General features: G+C 41.3%; 1 protein-coding gene across 1 annotated transcript in view; it reads right to left on the reverse strand.

Moving 5' to 3' along the window:
- Window positions 1–267: 267 nt before the first annotated feature.
- grin2aa (glutamate receptor, ionotropic, N-methyl D-aspartate 2A, a) overlaps window positions 268–25,116 on the reverse strand; it is a 185,695-nt gene continuing 160,846 nt past the window's right edge. The window contains exons 5-12 of the mRNA XM_073841213.1: window positions 22,314–22,485; window positions 21,801–21,954; window positions 21,262–21,387; window positions 20,353–20,582; window positions 12,804–12,964; window positions 10,208–10,395; window positions 8,120–8,358; window positions 268–6,673 (exon numbers count right to left, since the gene is read on the reverse strand). Of these exons, the coding sequence (XP_073697314.1) occupies window positions 4,880–6,673; window positions 8,120–8,358; window positions 10,208–10,395; window positions 12,804–12,964; window positions 20,353–20,582; window positions 21,262–21,387; window positions 21,801–21,954; window positions 22,314–22,485 (3,064 nt within the window). The 3' untranslated portion in view covers window positions 268–4,879. The remainder of the gene's footprint in view (window positions 6,674–8,119; window positions 8,359–10,207; window positions 10,396–12,803; window positions 12,965–20,352; window positions 20,583–21,261; window positions 21,388–21,800; window positions 21,955–22,313; window positions 22,486–25,116) is intronic.

Consider the following 25,116-nt stretch of genomic DNA (forward strand, 5'->3'; position numbering starts at 1 on the left):
TGCCTCATTTCTGCTGATAGCAAAGCTGCTTTTTTGACTCGTGTAATATTGCCGGGTCACAGCCCCCCGTTTCACACATGTTCAGGCTGAAGACTGGAGGCCTGAGCGCCATTACAGCATGTACCAATCATCACTTGGAATTACCAGAGCTGTCACTCAGCTCCCAACCCCCACTTCATAAACTTTCAAGGTGTCTGCAGCATTCACCTGCAGCACAGGTTTCGGAAACATACCGCAACAGATACAGTGATCATATAAAGTGGCAGAAAGAGCCTTTATTAGAAAAATGAAACTTTGACTTATATACATGTTTTTACATAACCCAGCACACGTCCCGCAACCACATCGTATTGACATTTCACAAGTCACATATCAGACCTGTTCCTTTAAAATGATCTACATACACATAAAAAAAGCAGAGAACGGAAAAAAAAAAATTCCCGAACACAATACTTTATGTTAAAAATGAAATGTACTTTAAAGAGAACAGGAGATATGTTCAAACCGCCCCACTAAATTAGTACTTTCTCATGCAATTTGCCAATAGCAGAAATGATTTCATTTATGCAAGTTTTTGTGTCAGCTTTATGTAAGCGAGTACTTTCAACTTACATTAAAAAGTTCTTAAGACATTTCAGTACGCACACAAGTGATAATGCTTCGTTATAAAAGAACATTTAGGCGGCAGGTCACATGGTAGATCAGTGATAAATAGGTTATAGTCACATGACAATCCCCACCCGCCCCAGTAGAAAACACAGTTCTAAAATAATTTCTACTTTTAACCACAGAAAATATGAATGCAAAGCTCACAAGAGTGATTATTTAAACAGGAAACACAAGTGATTCTTTTCAAACAAATGCTTCTTTCCATTGCAAGTCCACTACGATCAAAATCATCTTTTTTTACAGGGAAGGCAGCGTTCTTTTATCCTTTATTAAGTGCAAGTATTCCAGCAGCTCTGTGCTCAAACTCAAAACAATCAAAGAATTCAAAAAACTTTCCTCCCTTTACTCACTAAATCACTCTTAGTCCTTCATTTTGATTCCCTATTAAAATAATCGAGCATTTATTATATCCGTCACTGGAAATGCATTACAGAAATCAAGCGTGGCGTATAGTTTTTACAACTCAAGGTGATTGAATAATCCTAATATCAGTAATGCAATGATAAAAAAAGAGCCGCATGACTGCATGATGTTTCCAAGCTGCCATTTTTGCCCCTGCAAACGTCTTCCTGAGGGTTATAAAGCGGCCTGAGAACGAAAGGGAGCGAGCTGCGGTCGACACAGTCATGCATGAGGACTCTCGCTCCTGTCTTTAGCCACCTGCCCCTTCTCACCGTGCCTTGTGTGGCTCTGGCAGATGTAATTTGAGCTGAGGTGATTTCTCCTTGAAACTACCTCGATGGGAACACAGCCAATGATGCAGTGACAGTACAACAGCTTGCCTGGCAGCCGAAAGGGCCTATCGTTCTTACTACACTGCACTTGGCAAAATAGCGGTTTGGGAAAGAATGGATTTCAAATGGTCTTCCGTGTGGCTGCAGAAGTGACTTGGAAGGAGATTCATTGTCATGTTAAGTAACGTCTCACATCCCTGCTCTCCCGTGCTTCGCTTTTTGATATTTAGTCATAAAACTCGCCTCAAAGGGAAAGAAAATTGGTTCTGTATGTATCTTTTAGTCTAATGGGTTTTTATAAAAGACAAACTCACGGTGATGGAGGCATCTCTGTTATCTGAAAAGACTTTTAACATGTAAATATTCAGCATACGGACTGAGCGCCATTAGCCGTCGATTCAAAACTCCCTCTCTTCACGATCTGCAGATAAACAAACACACATCTCTGCTGAAAGAGCGTGACGGACGAAACAGATGAACCCTTAACTGGCGTTTAAGGTGTTATTGAGAAAGTACTAATCTTTTCCTGTGACTTAAAAATCCTTGACGTTTAGAAACTGAACTACATTACTTTGCCTAGTCAAGCTCGTCTTATGGAAATAATCGGCATCTGAGCTATGTTAAATTCACATTTGTGTACTATTCTATGAGGTAAATAAACCCAAAATATAATATCATAGATTTTTTAATAAACTACAGATGGCTTTCGCCTAGCCAAAAACTGCTACATAAAATAATCCCACACAGTTCAATCTGTATCCAGTTGCAATCAATACCTGACCTGCGCCGTTCCACCCGATAGCCTTCGACAAATACAGAAGGATGAAGTAAAAAGTACATTTTGGTTTTCAAGATGTTTCTGTGTAAAAATCCCAGAAGTTTGGCGGCCTAAACGACACGCTATAGTGGCCACAGAGCTTTGGTTCATGAGCAGGATGGATTCGTACCCTGCAGTCTCGCGACGGCCCACGTCTATGAACCAAAGAGGCCAGTTCTCCTCCTATCGATCTGTAGGCATGCTTGATCCAAGCTCACCTTCAAGTGGATTGACAGTATTTACTTAGAAAAAAACCTGCCGCAATACCTGTAGTCCCAACCCCCAACCCCCACCCCAGCCCTGAAATGTTCAAGCTTAAAAAACCGCAGGGCTACAATCCCTGATAACAAACTGCATGGAGACTTTGAAATCTCGAAAGGTGACATTTCGATGCAGACCTTGTGAGTGATGTCATTTTTTCGTACGTACGCTACAGAAAACGAGTGCTACTGTACAGACCTGTGAAACCCACACAAAAAATATTGTTTACTCTGTAATGTTCGTAACTTTCATGAATTATTGGAGTATGAATTTACAAGCAATTTACAAGTGTCATATATTCAAAATAGTTGCTAAGTCTTTGAGGATTTAAAAAAGCTCTATTCTTACAGCAAACCATAGATAATAGAGAAAATCAAGAAGACGTCATATCTTTGGAGGGATAGCAGACCCAGAAAGGATTTTTTTCTCTCTCTATCTCTTTACAGGTTAAGTCTGGCTATATGTGACAGGTAAGATACGGAAAGCGCAGCTGGTGATGTTTTCACCTGCCAATCGAGGAAGAGCAAGGATATTCACCTCGCCTCACAAAGGATACGAAATCAATGCAGATGTGGCTCTGTGATTAATACTTGAGGCCAATACCTTGCTTATTTCCCCAAAACAGCAGCTCTGCAATATGAATGATCTTTTTTTTCCATATATATGCTATATTTGCACCCTGTTACAAATTATTTGTGATCATAACATCATAACAAAAACATAGAAAGAGTTACAATTGAGTCGCATGCCATTATTATAATTCATGTAATCAAAATACATTTTCCTTAAAGACGGGGGTTATTACAAGGGTGAAAAAATAACTGAAAAACAAGTTGCAAAGAGTAAAAACTATGTATGGCATATATGATTACAAGACCTTGATATTTTACATGTGCAGACGCACATTAGCTTCTTAAAGCAGCACTTCATATGATGAATATGTTCGTGATTATGATAGTGATGACATATTCAAGATAAGTATACAGTGAATTATGTCACATTATTGGGGAAGTTCAAAAAAAGCAAGTCTGATATGAAAGCGGAAGCAACACGCTCATGTCGATACACATCTTGTTTTCCAACAAGCGTTGGAGTCGTAAACATAAAGCTCATTTCAATGGCTGAAAGATCCTCTCTCTAAACGCAACTGCAATGAAAGTCCTCGGACAACCATGGCGGAGTGAAGGAAAACATGATGAAACACAATGTGAATGTGCCTTTAGGTCGTGAAAATGTTACACAAAATGACACAGAACCATCCTGAGGTATTTGATCTAATACACGATTTGGCTATGTGTTCTGATTCACATTGCATGGAGTTCATTGAGTGTGTCTGTACAGTATAAAGTTTAGTAATAGGTCTGCAGAACAAAGGTCTTGCGTGGTAGTCCTCAATGCGAATAGCGTGTTGATGGTGTTACGGACTGCAACAGAAAACCAATGCTCTGGGTCAGACTTCAAGCTTCACACACGGCCCTCGTTACACTTAATGAGTGGATCGCAACAGCGAAGCGAGGCTCCGCCAAACTACAGTAAACAACAGTCTTCGAGAGGTGATGCTCTGATTCGGTTTCACAGTGTACAGTGACGGGATGGAAGTTTCGAATGAAACAAATGCGCGACAAACTTCCATCGCAAAAACTTCCCCACAATCTGGAAATGGAGGATCAACACAATACTCCCAGTCGAACAACCTACATACAGGTCAAGTTTTCATTGCACAGGTGACCACCTCAGCTGTCAAACAAAATCACCTTAATGTAAGTATATCTTCAACCGAAATAAGACGAAAAAAGAAACACACATGCAAAAGAAATCTATTCCTGACAATAATATAGAAGTTCTGTTTATAAAGCAGAGGTGGGCGGTTAACTAATGATTATTGTGCTACCAAATAAGATAGAGAAGAGTCTAAATTCTAAATAGGGATTAGAATGCCAAAAATCCCAAGTCTATAGTAATAAAAGCAAAAATGCAATTGCTGAGTGCCATGGATGAAATACCCTTGCTTGCCTTAAGATCAGGAACTATTCCAGCCACAGTCCATCGGATACATATACGCTCTTGTCATATGCAACGTGGGGCCAAATACCTGAAACCCCACCCTAGGATCTGCTTCAGCCCCGGACTTGAAGCGGCACATCTGTCCTAGCACTCAGCGTTTCGAGTGCACACTGAGTGTTAGGGATAATTAACAACTTCCATGCCGGATCACATTTTATTGGCTTACGATCGACTACTTATCTTTCTGCAGATACCTGCCCAGAAGGCATCTTTTTAAAATGCTGAAAACCTCTGGAAAGCGCTCGTATAAGAAGAGCGATATCTCGGGTACTTTGTAGATGTAGGTGACTGTGGCATTCTAAGTGAGTAAATAGTTCAACTACACAAAAAAGCATTAAACATCTGACTCGAGACTAGGTATTTTCTTATACACTCGTCTATTGCTAAACTGCGAAGAGTTGAGAACCCGGGGAGCTGAGTATGCACTAGTCTTGTTGGCTACATAAGGCATTACATGCTCTGAAATGTACATGTCATTGGGTATTCGACCATCCCTGGAAGAGTATGAAGTGGTGGACTTCACGGAGGACCTCAGATTGTTCTCGTTCCTCATTTTGATGGGAGCCAACTGTTTGTAAATATCTGAGGAGCTCCTGCCGTGAACCAGGCGAGTGTCATCCCGTATAGATTGCATGAAGGGGTTGTCCGAGGGGTGATCAGGGTAAAGTGACTTACTACGCTTGCTTTCCTCCAGGTTTCGGTTAAAGAGCATGGACCTGCTGCCGAATAGTTTGTCAGCCTTAATGTTAAACATGTTTGCATAAGGGCTGTCCTCTAGAAACCGGTCCTTCTCCTTTAGGCTGACGCTCCGCGCCGGCCGGTTCAGGTCAATTTCTTTGGGCTTCTCGAGCATGATATTGTCAAAGGAGTGTTGGCGGCTGAGCTTCAGTCTGTTCCTCCTCTGAACGTGCGGCCCATCCGTCTGAGGCCAGTAGTGGCTAAACATGTCATCGTGGTGCATGCTAGGGCTCATCATGGCCTCCTGCAGCATCTGGTCCTCGCTGATGTCGTACAGGTTGCCCATGTGGAGGCATGCCTCGCAGCGGTTATACGGCGAGCGCAGGCCGGCATACGGCCCCGTGCTGTAGTTGGTGACCTTAGAAAGACAGCTCCGGCAATGAGTCTGTTTGAACCGGTCATTGCTTTCGTGAGGACTGAGGTTCTTCTCTTTCACGCTGTAGTGCTTGTTATAGACGTTGTCTGGCAGAAGGTCCGTGTCACCTTGATGTAGGGGGCTGCTGTTGAGATGGATGATGGGCTGGTCGCATTTCCTATAATTGTCGTTGTGGTCTGAGTAAATTTCGCCAAAATCCAAATCGTCAGTTGTCAGGCCCCTGCCTTCCCTGTAGTGCTGTGACTCTGAGTGCAGACTCAGCTCCCGGTCAGAGTCTATGGTGTATATTTTCTCCCGGCCCGCTCCGCCCTGCTTATTTTTTAAGTAGGACAGCTCTACTTCGCTGCAATCCCTAGGGTATTTTGACGTCATCGATCTTTTTTTTAAGTTATCCTTGGGCTTCAGGTGCTTGTTATTGTCTGGATCCTTGTAGGAGGCGGCCCTGCTTGAGCAATCGGAGATATCCGAGTGTGCCGCGTCCTCTGGCAGGTACCTCTGGCTCTTCATGGACAAACGGGGGTCGATAGCTTCAGGCCCCTGGGTTTGACGCAAAGTATCCACAGATTTCTTCCACAGAGCTCGGGGTTTCGCATTGGTCTGGGCTGTGTCTGCGCTCACCGCCACCTCTACGGTATTAGGGTTTGATTCATTGAGGGTGAGGGGATGCTGACCTTGGAAGATGTAGTTGTTCAGATGGTCTTTGTGGCGGTTGGCCAGATACGTCTGCAAGTCACTGGAGTCTCCGTAGATGTCCTTTTGGGCATAGCTGCGATTGTCGGTGTAGATGAAGTTCCCTTTCTCTGCCATCATGTCCATGATCATGGGGCTTGCCGAATGCATGAACTCACTGCCACGTTTAGGAGAGTTGATCCTGGAGCCGCTGAGGTTGGTCATGTTAGTCATCTGCTTTGCAGACTTGATAAGCTTAAGCATGTTGGACTGTGGACTAAAGTCCAGGTCAGATGACTTTTTCTTCATGTCGATGTGAACCCCATGAATGCAACTCCATATACCCTATGGGGAAAAAAAGAGCACAGCACATCAAGCTCAATATTCATACATTAACCCTGATGTCTGTGACTTGCAAATGTACCCATCAGTGTGATCAAAGAGCACTTATGAAGTTTTTAATTAGGGCATAGATAAAGCCAGTGACACAGATGCCTTCAAATGTAAAATCGAATTGCCAAGGGGTTTATTTTGAAAGGCACATTTCCTTTCCTCTTACTATCTCTATGTATCTCTTTTTACCAGTAAACACTTACATCAGTTATGCTTGAGTTCTCCAACACCAGCATTTCGTTACCTTAAAGATGCTAATCAGAGGCACCATATTCTCCACACTGACAGCATGTACACAAACCCATCAGGGATCAAAACTAAACAAAGACATACTGAGCTTTTGGCTGCGCTAGAGATCATGCTGTCAAAACAGACTGCTGCGCTGTCATTTTAAGCTCCCCGGCCATGGAACGAGTGGTCGAAAATCAAATTTCTGACAAACTTTTTCTTTCAAACACTGCCCATGTCAGGGTAAAGACTGAGCTTGAACGCTAACTGGATTACTACTGACACTCTCAGAAGTTCGGTTGAGTGATATTGGCTGTCCCTGCTGTCAAGACTGAGGACATCTTTCATGGCATGATATTAAAATCAATAACTGTGAGGGCGATCCAGTTCAACGAACACCAAAACTATAGGTCTTCAACAGTGGGTTCACAACCCCTAGGTGGTCTACTGCGGTACTGCGGGGGTCAGCCAATTATTGCTTGATCTCAAAATAATTTGTCCCTCATTTGTCCCTATATTTTGTTTTGCCTTTCATACGACTGTATATGCATACGATTACAGACCGGGCTTAAAATGCACTAAATACTAGGGATGTGCCCGAATCCGAGTACTGGGTTCGGAAAGGAAATGACGTGTACTACGGAACCCTTAAAGGGAATAAATACGAGATGGGAGGAAAAAATATATTTCAATGCTTTCTCTTATAATTATATCTTTGGGTAATTATGTAAACTGTGGGCATCAATATGTGAAACATTGAAATTGCTTTTGAATGTGCTTCCTTTTCACTTTCACTTTCAAAATTCACAATCACACTTTGTGTATATTACAGAGTGGCAGTACTTAACACACAATTTACAAGAATAGATATTTGTCAGTGGTACTCAGGATCTGCAAATCATTCACCATCGTGCTATCAATCATCTCTTCTTATGTGGTAAGTGAAATTTTATGTACTGTAATGTAACAGGCTATTGCTAACAAGTGGCTAACCATGTCCCTTTAGTGGCTCTATAGAACGCATTATTCGTTTTCCATGCCTTTCTGAATACAGATTCACTATTCGGGCACATCCCTACTAAATACATTTTATACATGTAACAGGAAATCCTGCCCTGGTTTTCTCATTTTATGTCTAGGTATGTATGATTGTATGAACAGAAGCCTTACCCTGCTGATGGAGAAGAGCAGGCCAGGTTTGCCCGTGCAGACACCAGTGAAACAGTATCTGAGCCTCCAGTAGAACAGGTGCTCCCAGACAAAGGTAATGAGGCTGAGACCCATGGCAGTCGCCAGCATGTAGAACACTCCAGCCATGTTGTCCACATCCAGCTGGCTGCTCATTACCTCGTTCTTCTCATTGTGGCAGATCCCAGTCAGCCACTGAGCCTCCAATTCCTCCATCTCACCTGCGGAGAGACGTGCACGCCCAGGCCCACGTCATCAATCAGCTCAGTCTCCCATTTCATGTACACATCAGTAGACCGCACTACTACCGTCCACAGACATATCCTCCTGTTTCAGAACTCCCCATGCGCTAACATGTCAAAGTGAGGATCAGTAAAATTATACACTCAAGCTTTAGCCATATGTTAGCACCATCTGAGACTTTTTTTCTCTTTCTCTACAAGGTGCAGCTGCCAGGAGGATAATTCTGTCATTTTTCATGCTCGGTGTATAGCACTTCTGTGAAGCACAGCGTATAGTATGGAGAGAGAGAAATACTGCAGATGTCTATGAAGGAAGATCCCTGTACTAAAAGTATGCTAAATAATTTAACAGATGGACATTGCTGCATGAACGAAACACATTCTAGTTCTGGCTTTAATACACTGCATAAGAACTCTTTAGGGTAGACATTTACATTAACATTTATGCATTAAGCAGATGCTTTTTTCAAAAGAGAAACAAATAAGAAACAGACATATTTTCAACATAGAGACTGAGGCACACATAAATATGAATGAGTCGTTAACACCTAATGTGCTTATGTTTTCTAAGGAGTAAGACCATCCAGGCCATAACCTGAAATGGTGCGCTTTACTACCTGCATATGCATATACAGTTAAAGTCAAAAGTTTACATACACCTTGGAGAATCTGTAAAATGTAAATTATTTTACCAAAATATGGGGATCATACAAAATGCATGTTATTGTTTATTTAGTACTGACCTGAATAAGATATTTCACATTAAAGGTGTTAACATGTAGTCCACATGAGAAAATAATGAATTGAATTTATTTTAAAAAAATGACCTTGTTTAAAAGTTTACATACACTTGATTCTTAATACTGTGTTGTTACCTAAATTCTCTTTTTTTTGTTTGTTTGTTTTTAGTGATAGTTCATGAGTCCCTTGTTTGTCCTGAACAATAAACTGCCTGCTGTTTTTCCAAAAAATCCTTCAGGTCCCACAAATTATTTGGTTTTTCAGCATTTTTGTGTATTTTCCACTTTTTGCCCTTTTCAATGATGACTGTATGATTTTGAGATTCATCAACTGACAACTGAGAGACTTATATGCAACTATTACAGAAGGTTCAAACACTCACTGATGCTTCAGAAGGAAACATGACGCATTAGTAGTACATTTTTTAATTTGAAGATCATTTATTTAACCTATTTTATCTTCTGGGAAACATGTAAGTATCTCCTGTAGCTTCTGAAGGGCAGTACGAAATGAAAAAAAAAATTATATTTAGGCAAAATAAAAAAATTTACTCATCTTCATTCTGTTCAGAAGTTTACACCCCTGGCTCTTAATGCATTGTGTTTCCTTCTGGAGCATCAGTGAGTGTTTGAACCTTCTGTAATAGTTGCATATAAGTCTCTCAGTTGTCCTCAGTGCGAAAAGATGAATCTCAAAATCATACAGTCATCATTTAAAAGGGCAAATACACAAAAATGCTGAAAAACCAAAGAATTTGTGTGACCTGAAGGATTTTTCTAAAGAACAGTGGCAAACAAGGGACTCATGAACAACTATGACTAAAAAAAAATAATAATAATAATAATAATAATTAACATTTTGCAGATTCTGCAAGGTGTATGTAAACTTTATATATAAACTGTACTGTCCAACTGCATATATAAATATTTAATACGAATTTCAATCCCTATAGTACTATGTTTGGGACTCCATGGAAAGGTCAGCGTTGCTTGTACAACTGTCATCTCAGTGAGTTTATACGGTTCTCAAGCTTTTCTTTCTAACATGCACAGCATTTTGGACTGCTGCCAGGCATGCAAGCACTTACCATCTCCAATAATTGCCAGAATGGCCAAATCCACCGGACGCTTCCAGGCCGATCCTTTCTGCAGGGCGATGCCGTAGCCAGTGGTAGCAAAGATGTAGCCACTGCCAATAGTCACTAGTTTACAGCCCTCGTCCCTACCGGCCATGTAGTTCAGCACAGCCGCATCATATATGAAGGCATCAAGTTTGCTGGTGAAAAAAAAACGAGCACAGACATTATTCAGATGGCAAATAGAGAGGTTAAATGTTCTGAGTCATTTTCATGCCTTAACACCACTGTCATGTCACCAGAAGCATCGAATGAATCATAACACATTTTAACTTTACAGCAATGATGCAGACGCACAGTCACGAGTTTAAGGTGAGAGACAGCACTGGGTGCGATCACACCAGAAGCGAGAGAGAGAGAGAGAGAGAGAGAGAGAGAGAGAGAGAGAGAGAGAAAGAAGGCACAATAAAAGCTATTTGATTGACTTTGGCTTAACTGGTGTCTGCAAGAGGGAGCAGAAGATTTTTTTTCTTATTTACAAAATGCATTTTAATAGTAAGAAATAAAAAAGCCTGTGTACTTTCCAGACTTGTTTGTTTATATAAGCTTGCGTCTTGCCATTGTTGCCTTTAACTTGCACACAGGCCTGTGAGGCACAAATCTCTGTAATGCTTTTTTGGAATATTTGTTCTGAGAAGTGCAGTACATTTAAATAAATAATATTACATCATATTAAATAGAAAACACAATATGTACAGTATAAACTATATAAATATATACTTTTTTGCTTGTACACCTCAGTTTGTAACATAAGGAATGTTGTGCTTCTTTATTAGACAGCCATCATATGACCAGCTCATGACAGAAATCTCCAACAATCTCTGAAATTTGTCTCCAACAGCAAAAAACGTGACAAAAATCCCACTGTGTGCACCCGACTTTAGACCCCACCTACAAACTGACATTTGGAGCCACGGTGGGCTGCTTGTCAAACTCGATCTCTCTGTTGGAAAAGCCTTTGTCTAAGACTCATTAGTCTGGTTGTCTGACATTTCAAGAATGTCAAATGTAACTCAGGGATCACGCTGACATCCAGTAGATTTGCTCAATGATTCTTTTGTAACGGTGGATCTGCAGTATGTGTATAGATATGCCGAGCTGTGAGAAATGATGCAGTGCACTTCTAATAGAAATGCTTTATTAATATACTGTAGGGTAATTTAATATTGTGCATGTGCTGTACGCATCTGCTAATATACAACGACACAGTCTTGCTGCAGTTCAGAGAGATAATGAATGCTGTTTAATATCAGTCGCTGCTGATCTACTGCGCTTCTACCACTCTACCTCATAATACTCAGATGGCAGTATTGCTTGTGTTTCATGAATTATATGAGGCTGAATTGTCTTAGTACCCACTAAAATTGTCAGCAAATGAACTAGGGCCATTTGTTTTTACCATCACTGATTTTTATCATTTTCATTAAACAGAAACTGCACAAAATTCCTTGTGTTAGAACTGAGGTTTAATTTATCTAGAGATTAGCATGATAAAAACAAAAAAGCACAATGCTCCTTTATTTCAGCTGTGACTATGATGGTGAAGGAGTTTAAAATGAGTAAATAATAACAAAATCATACTTTTTGGTTGAACTATCAATTTCATAATAACCATGCCACTTTGAAGGATTAGTTTACTTCCATAATAAAAATTTCCTGATAATTCCAAAATGTTAATGTGTTTCTTTCTTCAGTCGAAGAAATTAAGGTTTTTGAGGAAAAAATTTCAGTTTGAAGGTCCAAATTGCAGTTTCAATGCAGCTTTAAAGAGCTCTACACGATCCCAGCCGAGGAATAAAAGTCTCATCTAGCAAAACGATTGGTAATTTTCTAAACAAAAATATAAAAATGTATGTACTTTTTAACCATAAATGCACATCTTGCACTAACTAATCATGTTGGAAAGGTCACATGTGGTTAGTATTTCATCTGTGTACTTCGGTTCAAAAAGGTAGGGTAGAGCGAAAAAACTCCATCTAATTTTTCCACCAACTTTGAAAGCATCTGACATTGTTGTTTTACCTTTTTTTTATAAAGGTTGTTTGACTTTCTTTGCATGTTCACTTTGTAAACACTGGTTCGGTACTTCTGCCTACGTCACACGTGACCTTTCCAACATGATTATATAATGTGTGAGGTCGGGCTGGCGCAAGCGAACATTTGTGGTTAAAAAGTATATAAATATGTATTTAAAAAAAAATATTACAGATTGTTTGGCTAGATAAGACTCTTATTCCTTGGCTGGGATTGTGTAGAGCCCTTTGAAGCTAAACGGCACCTTCAACCCGTTGATCCTCATTGAAGTCCACTATGTTTTCCTCAAATACCTTAATTTCTTTTCGACTGAAGAAAGAGATAAATATCTTGGATGACATGGGGGTGATTAAATTATCTGGAAATATTTATTTTGGAAGTGAACTAATTCTTTAAAGAATCATGGCCAGCATTCAGATAAATTATATGCCAGCAAAACCAATGACTCATTCACTATTTCACCCACACTGCTCAGACTGACAGGATAAACACAGCGAGGATGTGCTATACATACCCAGTCTTCAAGCTGACCAGCGCATCGTTCACCCCAGACTGATGGTACTTCACCATGTACTGGTGCATGTCGGGGTAGTTCTTACGGATGTTCCTCTCTGTGCTGCCGTTAGGAACCGTTCCAAAACGGAAAGGAGGGGAGTAGGAGTAGGGACTCTGAAACTGCAAAGTTAAAAAAAACCTAAATAAACGATCAATAAAAGAACAGCAGGAAATAAAACGCTTCCATGGCAATAAATACAAACAATAAAAAACATGAACATTGAGTTTTATCACTAACACTCTTCAAATTACTGCTTCTAATAAGAACCAAAAAGTGTTTTACAACCCAAATTTTATGAAGTTCACAAAGAACTTTTCATTCTGTAGTACTTTGGAAAATCCACATACAGAAACCATATTGTACAATAACAGAATTTTTTAAATCTGTAAAAAAGCAAAAGACAATTTAACAATCCTCTAGTTTTTGATTAGAAAAACTTTGAAGAAGTTTAAAACTCATATTCAATATTGTGAAACATCTTGTATGAGTTCAATGTACACAAAAATTCTTTATGATATTATTTACGTTATTTAAAAAATCTAAATCATTTTATACATATTTTGGACTATAGGGGGCGCCATTATTTTGATGATGTAAAATGGCTGCACTTGGTGAGCTACTGGTGCTACCCGTTGCTATTTTTACCACAACACAACATGGAAAAATAAAAACTGATTCGATGCCACATTGTTGGTCTTTTGGTTGTAATTTTCATTTGAAGGGCAACACGAGAAGTGATGTCTTTGCTGCTTTCCAAGAGATAAGAAAAGGATAAAATAAACGGAAGATGCCTGTGGACAAATAAAACTTCCTAAAGACCCTCTACTTTGTTCTCTTCACTTTAGCCCTGATGCCTTTGAGACTTTTAGTAGACCACAGCTACTGAAAGAGCTTACAGAGACGGTTAAGACAAGAAACAGTAGATGCCAACCTGGCAGGATGTTAACATGCCAACGCTTGTCATGACGCCACAGCCACTGAAGGAGTTTCTCAGCGCAGATTTTACTTGATATCCAGGGTGTTTAGACTCCTTTCGGTGAAAATCTATGGTACGGCATTTGGTTTAAGCCTATGCTTATATCCTTTGCCACCTGTAAGCACTTTCAGTAGCTGTGGTCATCATATCAGTATTTGATTCAGTTTTTTTTTTTTCTAATTGTGTTACGGTAAAAATAGCAACAGTCAGTGCCAGTAGCTCACCTAGTGCAACCAAAATAATGGTCCCCCCCATAATCCAAAATGCTTTTCTTTCTAAGATGCTATTGCATCGCTATGAAACCCCTCTTTTGTTATTTTTTTTATTTTTAAGGGTGTAACGTGACAATACTCTAGGTATAATTTCAATTTCATTCATCACTTAAGTAGTCCAGGTTGGTATTTTGGTTAATTTGCGCTTGATAAGAGCCTAACATCACAGAACTAAGCCTGGCAGCTTTGCTTAAGAATCTCTTTTCATCTTTTCTATAGACTCCATTCTGCATCACTCATATGACCAATCTGCCATAGAAAAGAAGCACTTTGTCGGTAGACTGGACATGTTTGAATGGGTTTGTTTGACAATTTGACCAGAGTTGTGGCTCTTTAATGCATGGCTTTGCTGTGAGTGCCGGCCCGGAGCTTCGTCTTAAGCTATTTCCTCTTGCTCTTCAAATCTTCTTCTTCTTCAAGCCAATATAATACATGGATTCAACTCCCCTCTTGACTTCTATTTTAAAGAACTGACATTGCCTGTCTTATTATACCATTTACTCTCTATTACATGCCAAACAGTGCCCTTTTTGTCTGGAATAAGTAGCTGAGGAGCTCTTCTCGAGCCAGTCCACACCTGCTGTTCTCTTCTTGCCTCTGCACTCTTTCAAAGTACTTGACTCAGTATGGTTATTTATTTTCACAGGCCAGCCATATTTCAAGTATTTCAACACTTAAATAACAGTCCCCAGTTGGGAAAAAAATGTCTGTTTTGGGGAATCAGGAAAAATACACATACACTCCTATCTGGACTTGTACAGAAGCACATTTCTCTGTATTCTGTGGATGAAATTTTGCATTACAACAATCTACTCCATTCACAAATGCTGAGCTTACAGTACAACACCAACAAAAAGTCCCATGACAGCTGAACAAGACAAATGCATCTACTTTAATAGAGCTCACTGCTACATAACAGAGTTCACAATCTATGTGAAATAGCTTTGGGCTTTGTTTTATTTGTGATTGAAGAGATTCTTTTCAAACTGGATATTTTATACTTGCCAGGATGGGCTAGTAGGTCAGATTTGTACTTGTTTTGCCATCATTTTGACTAGCTCCACTACCAGAAAAGGTTTATTTGTGACTCTGGACCATAAAACCAGTCATAAGGGTCAATTTATTTTAATTAAATTTGATTTAAAATAGATATATCGATTTATAAATAAGCTACTGATGTACGGTTTGTTAGGATAGGATAATATTTGGCAGAGATACAACTATTTGAAAATCTGAAATCTGAGGGTGCTAAAAATTCAAAATATAGAGAAAATCACCTTTAAAATTGTCAAAATTAAGTTCTTAGCGATGCACATTACTAATCAAAAATTAAGTTTTGACAGATTTATGGTAGTAAATTTACAAAATGCCTTAATGGAACTTGACCTTAACTTAAAATCCCAATGATTTCGCATAAAAGAAAAATCAATCATTTTAAACCATATAGAGTATTGTATGGCTATTGCTAGAAATACACCCGTGCTACTTAAGGCTGTGTCACGTATCTGGTCTATCCTGTCATCATGAACTCTTGCACCACACTTAATGGACTTCATTCCCCACAAGCCACTGCACTAATCACTGCATTCACCTGCTCTCACTTTACTGATTACCGCTCACAGCTGCACCTCATCACACTGACTGCATTTAAGCTTCTCACACACACAGCCACTCGGCGAAGTCTTATTGTTCCTAATGGTCGTAATTCTGAGCGTTCCTTCCCGTGTTTGTTTTCCCGTGTGTTTGATTCCTGGACTCCCTCCCGTGTTTGATTCTCGCTGCCAGCCCCGACCTTTCTGCCTGTTTTTTGACGACGATTTCTGCCTGCCCCTTTGTGTTTGTTTGAATAAATGCTGCGAATGGATCCGCACGTCTCAGTCTGACTCCCTGTGACAGAAGACTTCGCCACATCAGGATCCAGCAGTTGTGAGTCAACCAGATTACCATGGATCCGGTTAACCAGTTATTGTGTCTACGTCAGAGAGATCTATCGATTGAGTACTATGTACGGCAGTTTTGTGAGTTATCCTATTATGTACCATTTGAAGAAGTTGCTTTAAAGGATTTTTTTTTCGTGTTGGACTTAATGAGCCTATTAAATCATGGTTCCCTAAAGGAAAGTTCAATTGTAGTTTAAAGGACTTTATGGACTATGCACTAATTTTGAGCGGCTCTGCATTCACTGTGGATGTCGCTAAGGAGGAACATAGCACCACTCTAGAGCCTGTTCACAAAACGGCCGCCCTTCCAGAGACTGTTCGCAAGATGGCCGCCCTTCCAGAGTCTCCGCTGGTCCCGCCCGGCCTTCCAGAGCCTCCGCTGGTTCAGCCCAGCCTTCCAGAGCCTCCGCTGGTCCCGCCCAGCCTTCCAGAGCCTCTGCTGGTTCCGCCCGGCCCTCCAGAGTCTCCGCTGGTTCCGCCCGGCCTTCCAGAGCCTCCGCTGGTCCCGCCCGGCCTTCCAGAGCCTTCGCTGGTTCAGCCCGGCCTTCCAGAGCCTCCGCTGGTCCCGCCCAGCATTCCAGAGCCTCCGCTGGTCCCGCCCGGCCTTCCAGAGCCTCCGCTGGTCCCGCCCAGCCTTCCAGAGCCTCTGCTGGTTCCGCCCGGCCCTCCAGAGTCTCCGCTGGTTCCGCCCGGCCTTCCAGAGCCTCCGCTGGTCCCGCCCGGCCTTCCAGAGCCTCCGCTGGTCCCGCCCGGCCTTCCAGAGCCTCCGCTGGTCCCGCCCGGCCTTCCAGAGCCTCCGCTGGTCCCGCCCGGCCTTCCAGAGCCTCCGCTGGTCCCGCCCGGCCTTCCAGAGCCTCCGCTGGTTCCGCCCGGCCTTCCAGAGCCTCCGCTGGTCCCGCCCGGCCTTCCAGAGCCTCCGCTGGTCCCGCCCGGCCTTCCAGAGCCTTCGCTGGTTCCGCCCGGCCTTCCAGAGCCTCCGCTGGTCCCGCCCGGCCTTCCAGAGCCTCCGCTGATCCCGCCCAGCCTTCCAGAGCCTCCGCTGGTTCCATCCAGTCGTCCTGAGATTCCTGTCTGCCCGGTTCTGGTCACGGAGCTCATGCATGGACTGTTCCCACCCACCCTCCCTGCTGCTCCAGTCCCGCCACCTCTGTCTCCTGACAGTCCCTCTGCTCACCCACATCCCACCTTCGGTGCAGAGGACTTGCCGTGGGACTGCCAGTCTCCATCGGTGTCCAGACTGAAGGATCCCTCACCATCACCTCCAGTCTCAGAGTCCTGGACTCCACCTCGGCCCTCCGACCCTGCGGCTCCACCCCGGCTCTGTGCTCCCTCGTCTCCGTTGTCGGCCGTCGGCCCACCAGCTCCTCCGGGCTCCATCGTCTCTCCGGCTCCGCCCCGGTCAGTCGTCGCCCCACCTTCGCCTCTGGACTCTACTCCTCCGGCTGCGCCTCGTCACTCCGTCCTGCCGGCTCTGTGGACCTCCTCCCTCCCGTGGGCACAGCCTCGATCCTCTGTCACTCCGGCTCCGCTGCGTACCTCCGGACCTCCATCTCCGCCGGGGTCGCCAGAGCCTTGGGTTCCGCCTTGGTCCTCCGGATCCTCTGTGTCGCCCAGGACCATCGACTCTCCAGTTTCGCCTCGGGCTCCACCGGCTCCACCTCCGTCGGTCGGCCCCAGGCAGGAGCCAACCCTTCCTCCACCATGGCTTCTCCCTCCGTCGGCTCCGCCTCAGTTCGTGGTTCCAGTACCCCTACATGGACCTGGCCCTCCATCCCTCCCCCTGTTCCGCCTCCGCTCCACCACCCTCCAGGTGGTATTAGGTGGTTAGAGCGTCTGGAAGCCGCTCCTTGGGGAGGGGCTCTGTCACGTATCTGGTCTATCCTGTCATCATGAACTCTTGCACCACACTTAATGGACTTCATTCCCCACAAGCCACTGCACTAATCACTGCATTCACCTGCTCTCACTTTACTGATTACCGCTCACAGCTGCACCTCATCACACTGACTGCATTTAAGCTTCTCACACACACAGCCACTCGGCGAAGTCTTATTGTTCCTAATGGTCGTAATTCTGAGCGTTCCTTCCCGTGTTTGTTTTCCCGTGTGTTTGATTCCTGGACTCCCTCCCGTGTTTGATTCTCGCTGCCAGCCCTGACCTTTCTGCCTGTTTTTTGACGACGATTTCTGCCTGCCCCTTTGTGTTTGTTTGTTTTGTGTCATCTAATAAATGCTGCGAATGGATCCGCACGTCTCTGACCCTCCTTGTGACATGCTGGTTTTGTGGTGCAGGGTCACATTTTTTAAATGGTATGTGCAAGAAAAGATATCTAAACTCATCAAATAGGTCTTTAATTAACAGTAACACCTGATTATGTTATATTTATTATTACATATATAAATATTATATTATATGATGTTAGCAGTAGTCTGTATTCTTCTGTTTTTCTCTTGCAATGCATAGTCCTTTTTAAAGCTTCCAAGCATTCAAATTATTTTAAAGAAGGCTCAAGCTCATTGTCATCCAACACTTACAGCGGCATTCTGGCGTGGTGCAGGATTCTCATGAAAGATCGTTGTGCATTCTCTGCCTGAAATAAATACTAATCAGTTGTGAAGGCTTTGTTTTTATGTAAAGGAGGAGCGCTTGTTAGTCTTGGATACGAGCCTCATGAACAAAACATCCAGCGGCCGACATAACTTCAAGCTTGCAAACTAAACACTCTAGACTGCAGTAAATACCCAGCAGAGACTGCAACGTCTTACCAAAGGTCAAACTACTTTGTTGTGCTATTACAGGATCGAAACCACTGTGCTGCCATCAGTGACGGAGCTTTCATTAGATCTTTGGGAGACACACACACACACACACACACACACTTTCCCATTTGACAGCGCTTTGCAACGATTCGTATTGTGAAAAGCGCTATACAAATAAACTTGAATTGAATTGAATTTAATCTATCAATAAACATGCTTACGTGACCTAAATGCAAGGTAAACTTGACTAAGAATGTGAATATTATTAAATGGTTATATACACTACTGCTTAAAAGTTTGTTTTTTAAAGAAGCTTCTAATGCTCATTAAGGCTTCATTTGATCAAATATACAGAAAAAAATTATATTGTGATATGTAAAACAATGTTTTTCTATAATAATATAAATTAAAATGTAATTTATATCTGTAATTAAAGTTGAATTTTACTCCAGTCTTAAGTGTCACCTGATCTTTCAAAAATCATTCTACTATATAACATAAACTGGAAACAGTTGTGCTGCTTAATATTTTTTTGGAACCTGTGATACTTTTTCAGGATTCTTTGATAAGAAAACGTTAAAGAACAGCATTTATTTTAAACAGAAAGACTTTCTAACAATACACTACTGTTCAAAAGTTTGGGGTCAGTACATTTTTATCACAGGTTTTATCACAAAGAATCATAGGTTCCAAAAATACATATTTTATATTAAATAACAATTTAATACTGTTTTCAGCATTGATAATTCTAATAATAAATCAGCATATTAGAATGATTTCCGAAGGATCATGTGACACATAAGACTGGAGTAACAGCTGATGAAAATTTAGCTTTGTATCACAGGAATAATTTATATTTTAAAGTATATTAAAATGTAAAAATATATATTTTATATTGTAATAACATTTTGTAATGTGGGCTCGGGAGATAGTCAAACCAAAATTGATTCAGACACCTTTAACATTTCTCACATTATCACAGTTTATTCGCTATAGTTTAGAAAATGTTAATAAAATATGACAAGAACTCAAGAGTTAAACTGTGTCAGCGCAAATTCATCTTGATAATGTCAGATGATAAAGCATGGTCAGGTCTCAAATAAAAGTATCAAATAACATTTTTGGTCCCACATTTTTATAAATTTTACTGGTAGTCCGCTGTATGAAACATTTTGGGGTACAATATTTTACAGTTTACTTTATTTTGCTATCCTTACTTACATAAATGAACTATAGCGTCCTGCACCCACTAGTAAAAAAATATCAAAAATTATATCTGGTGTCTGAATAATTTTTGGTTTTACTGTATTTTAATGTTTCTAATGTCTCTTATGCTCATAAGGGCTGCTCTTACTTGATTAAAAATACAGAAAAATAGTAATACTATGAAATATTATTACAATATAAAATAACAATTTTATTCCTGTGGTGGTAGCTGAATTTTCAGCATCATTACAAAACTCTTGCTGAATACAAGTTTTAATTTCTTTAAAAAAATAAGTAACTAAAAATCTTACTGACCCCAAACATTTAAACGCTAGTGTATAAATATTGTTTTACCTTGTTGTCGCTTAGACCTGTCACTTGGTCCACAAATTCCTCCTGGATCATGAAAGCAGCCAGGTTGGCAGTGTAACTGGCCAGGAAGATGACAGCGAAGAAGGCCCAGACGGACACGATGAATTTGCTGGTGGTGCCTTTGGGGTTTTGCACGGGCACGGAGTTGTTAAACACCAGGCCCCACAACAGCCACACTGCTTTCCCCATGGTGAAGGATGGTCCGTGGGGGTCTGCGGAAGATGCGTTTTCATTAACATCCTTCATTTGTGCCAAAGCCTTTCTCAGTGCTTTAATTTCGGAAATAACTTAATCTCCCCTCTGCACGGTCATTAGAGCACTTGCACAGAATAAAGCCAACCTGTTAATCTTCATATTCTTGAACAGTTCACAAGCCCTTTTGTTTTCATATAAGCGGCAGGAGTTCACCGTGAAACATTAGGATAAAAACACAGAAGCTAGTAATGGTTCGTTTGTAAGGTGAGAGTAGAAATAGACTGGCGATTTATCTTTAGATTGCTTTGACGTGCCTCCCTTTTGCTTTAAATGAGTCATCTAACAAGGGTAGAAATGCTTTTTAGTGCCACGTAACAAAGGCACTCCAAATGAGGCTATAAGACTTAAATCGGATCCACTTGAATCAAATGAAAATTAATTGAACTTTATTGAACTAACTCAGAGCCCGAAACCACTCGGTGGTGAACACGGTGAAATTAAGTATAAATTAAGCCTTTTATGTTTTGCAAAAGACAAGGGGTTTGTGGTGCAGATGTGAGACGCTCTATCAGAGCAGGGCAAGGATTTACGAGCGTGCCTGAAACTGAAAGAGCGACTGCATTGCAGGGGAAACGGAGGAGGAACCGTGGAGGGAGGGCGAGCGGGAGGGAGTAGCTGAGAGTGCTAGTTACGTACCTTTGCCCTGAGCGAGGTTCCTGTTGAAGCCCAGGGGGCTGATGTACTCAAACATGAAGACAGCCATTGCAGTCACCAGCAGCAGCATCACAAACATCATCACCCACACAGACGCACTGAAGGGCTCTGCGGCGACAGAGGAGGAGCGAGAGACAGGTAGATAGGGGAGGGAAAAAAAGTCACAGTCAGCGACTATCATCCAGGCTTGATATGTGACTATAGACAAGCTGAAGAGATTAAAGAGCTTTACCGTGGGAAGCAAATGCGAAACTGGCAAGTGTCCATTGGGGAAGTTTCTCAGACCCGGTAATTATTGGCCTTATGCTAATTAAATAATGGCTTGCTGATCTAGTGCCATCAAGCATAAAGGAGCACTCAGGGTGCTATGAATCTAAAAGCGGCCCACTTCAGCGGATTTGTGGGCGACTCTATCGGCCTGGTTTGATTGGTGGGAAGACTTCAATATTTTGACAGGTGGAAATAAGACTTGCCCCTCACGATCGTCAAGAAAACGGCCGCTGTGCCCTGCAGATAGTTACCTAAAAACGCTGATGGAGAGACGGTTCCGTTGCTACGGGATACCATCACACTAATCCCTGTTTCCACGAAGGGGACGGAGAAATCGATGACCTCTGAGCGCTCCTCATTGATTGTCAGGGAGCCCACGGCCATGACTGCTTTTTTGTACACCACCTGTGGAAGGAGACGAGACGACACGGAGGTTTAGTCAAAAGCTGCCAAGTTTATATACAGAACACCTGGGATATTTCGATTCATTTTTGCAGCCAAATGAAGCTTGAGTTCCAGCATTTCACTCTCTCTGGATCCAAATTGAACAAATATCTAGCTCCATTCCCCAATTTCACATTTGATTGCTATCAGGCTTTGACTGTTACAAAATTACTTCCAGTGCAGAGCTCGCGAGAGAGAAGCGCACTGCGCTTCTGTGAACAAAACTTTGTTCAATCTAACCTTTGTTTAGCTCTGTAAATGGAAAAGCAGCTTTCGATAACAAAACGCATCGGCAGATTTGACTATTGAAATCTTCTCACCTCTCCCACCATGCCGTTCCAAACGTTGTTGATCTTCTTCCCGTGCTTGCCGTTGGTCACCAGATAAAGGTCGTAGGTGAACTTCACGTTGCGAGCGATTTTCTTCAGGATGTCGATGCAGAAGCCTTTGCAGCATTTTTTAATGTACGTTCCTCCTCCCTCAGTGGTGTTGCTGATGGATAGAGCACATTAATCACAGTTCAACTTAAAGCAGGATATCTGAATCATGATGTCAGGACCATTTCACGCTTAGCTGACTGATGCATTTTCTGGATTGTTTCATGCATAGGGAGAGATGTGGCATGTTTTAGAATACCAGTATTGCAGCTTTTACACAGTGTTTGCATATACATGTGTCTTAGCAGTAGGGTTAGGTATCGTTTGAATTTTATCGATTCCGATTCCAGTTCCGATTCTGCTTATCGATTCCGATTCTTATCAATTCCTAATTCTGATTCCAATAAAATACATTAAAAGTTTTAAGTCAAACATGTTTATTCTGTCTTTTGCCTATGGATTGAACAAAAAATACCACAGCAAAAAAACAACTAGACTAATATAAGTTTCAAACATTAAACTGTTAAAGGCAAGTAATAAAATAGGAACAAACTAATCAATTAGCAATAGCATACATAAATAAAACTGAACAAATGTCAGGTACAGGAATTGAAATCAAAAGTTTAAAAACGCTGCATGCTTTTTTTTCATAAATAAAATATTAATTAATCCTCATTAAATTTACGAAAGATATTCAGTTAGTTAATGATTTTCTTTTGTTCTTTGATTAACACCATGACAGGTGGCACGTTTATTAGACGGCTGTCTCTTTAATACCGAACACAGATCTAAAAATACTGTTACACATGTGTTTTCTTTCTCATCTGTTTATGTTCGCTTAAGACAAATCACTGTGTTTATGATGATATACTGACATATTTCTTGCATACTGGTCAATAAATGTGAAAGAGAAGTACAGGTGTTCTAACAAATAATGCTTCCTATCAGATTATGCTACCAACACTAGCTGTCGAATTATGCCACTATTATGTTTGAATGGGATGAAGCTAAATCTGACAGGGTAGCCCAGAACAACCTTTTTTGCAGTGGAAATGCACAGAACTGTTTGAGAATGGACACAGGTCAGGAACCCGCATTGGGACCGCTGTTTTCCATGCTCGTGGTTCAGATGTGTGTGCTGCATGCAAACAGTGTGCAAGTTCTTTCCCTTCCTGCACTTAAATAGTTTTAAAAAATCACATTAAAATGCGAAGGCGGGAATTGTTAAGCGGAATGCATGTGTCTTATCAAATACCCGGTTATTGAAAATTTAGAACTGGTTCTAAAATGGGAACGTATAGAACCGGTTCTATAAAAACTTATAGAATGACCTTTTTATTTATTTATTTTATTTATTTTTTTATTTTTTTGACAAAGTGCTCTCTCTGGACTATAATGTATGAATTTGAAAGATTTAAATTTACATTTATTGTCACAACCTAAATGTTTGGGGGAATGAATCTGACCACATGTCATCAGAATTTAGAGTCTATTAATTTCATGACCACTTATATAACACAATATGTCAGAGTGTTACTTCATGTTTATCCACCTTTTTTTCTTGTAACAGTGGGCACAGCCTTTTGTAAATTTTATGGGTCTGGCTTCCGGTCTAATCCACATCCAGCTATTTGTACAAAACAGCTTGTTTTGCTGCTTGATATTGCAAAATGGTGTCTCTTACTATGCTATTTTAATGTAATATCTTATGAACACACTGGTTTGTAGTGCAAACAGTTTTACTGTTTACTGCACATTGTTATTCTTCTTTTTATTTCCCTATAGTGGTTAATGAACCGGTAGTCTCGTCCATAAGCTTATTTCCTTGTTGAAGAAAATAAACCACAGAAAAGCTAAAGAAGCACAATTATATTTTATATATAATATTTTTGCATTTTAATCTCACAAAAAACATGAAATCACTAACAAAATGATCAATTTCTATCTTTGTAGACCTCCTTTTGTGCAGTTACTATATACTGCGTGTGTGAACTTCACTACATGTAAACAATAAGCCATCTCTGTGTGAACAGAGTGGGATTAAGCACTCAGAAGAGGAGTCACAATTGTATTTAGCTGCAGTATGTCTAAAGCATAGTTTGGACAGCAGCCTGCTTGCGCAGACCATTCTCTAGCTGGGATTACAGTACAGTAGGTATAGTGTGCTGAAGCATGAACGATAAAGCCTCGCGCTGCCAGCAGTGGAGAAATTTCTTAATTACAATGAATACTAGGGCTTTCCCTTGAGAGCCTCTCAGGGAGCCATCAAGGGAATGCCAAACCTCTGGTGAAAATTGCAGTCGGCTGGAGATTTCTGATGCCTCGTAAAGACCACCGACAATCTGTGCCGACTTAATTGCAGAGGGGTTCCTGTTTTCCCGAGCGAGGAGGAAGACAATTCTATTTACAGCGCAATCAAAATGATTATTTCATTTGGACTGGGGGAGAATGTCCTGTTTTTAGACACAGTCAGGAGGCGGTGACTGGAGTAGAATCTGCTCCATCTTACAGTGCGTCAAGTTCATACTCTCATTTAACTTTTATTTATTTCTCAGCAGAATTCGTCCTAGGGTACTACCTCACCAAAACAAAAGTTTACTGGAATTAAAGGAGAAGTTCACTTCCAAAAAAAAAACAAAAAAACATTTCCTGATAATTTACTCACCCCCATGTGATCCAAGATTTTCATGTCTTTCTGTCTTCAGTCGCAAAGAAATGAAGGTTTTTGAGGAAAACATTGCAGGAT

This window comes from Garra rufa, chromosome 1, assembly GCF_049309525.1.
Source record: "Garra rufa chromosome 1, GarRuf1.0, whole genome shotgun sequence".
Lineage (NCBI taxonomy): Eukaryota > Metazoa > Chordata > Actinopteri > Cypriniformes > Cyprinidae > Garra > Garra rufa.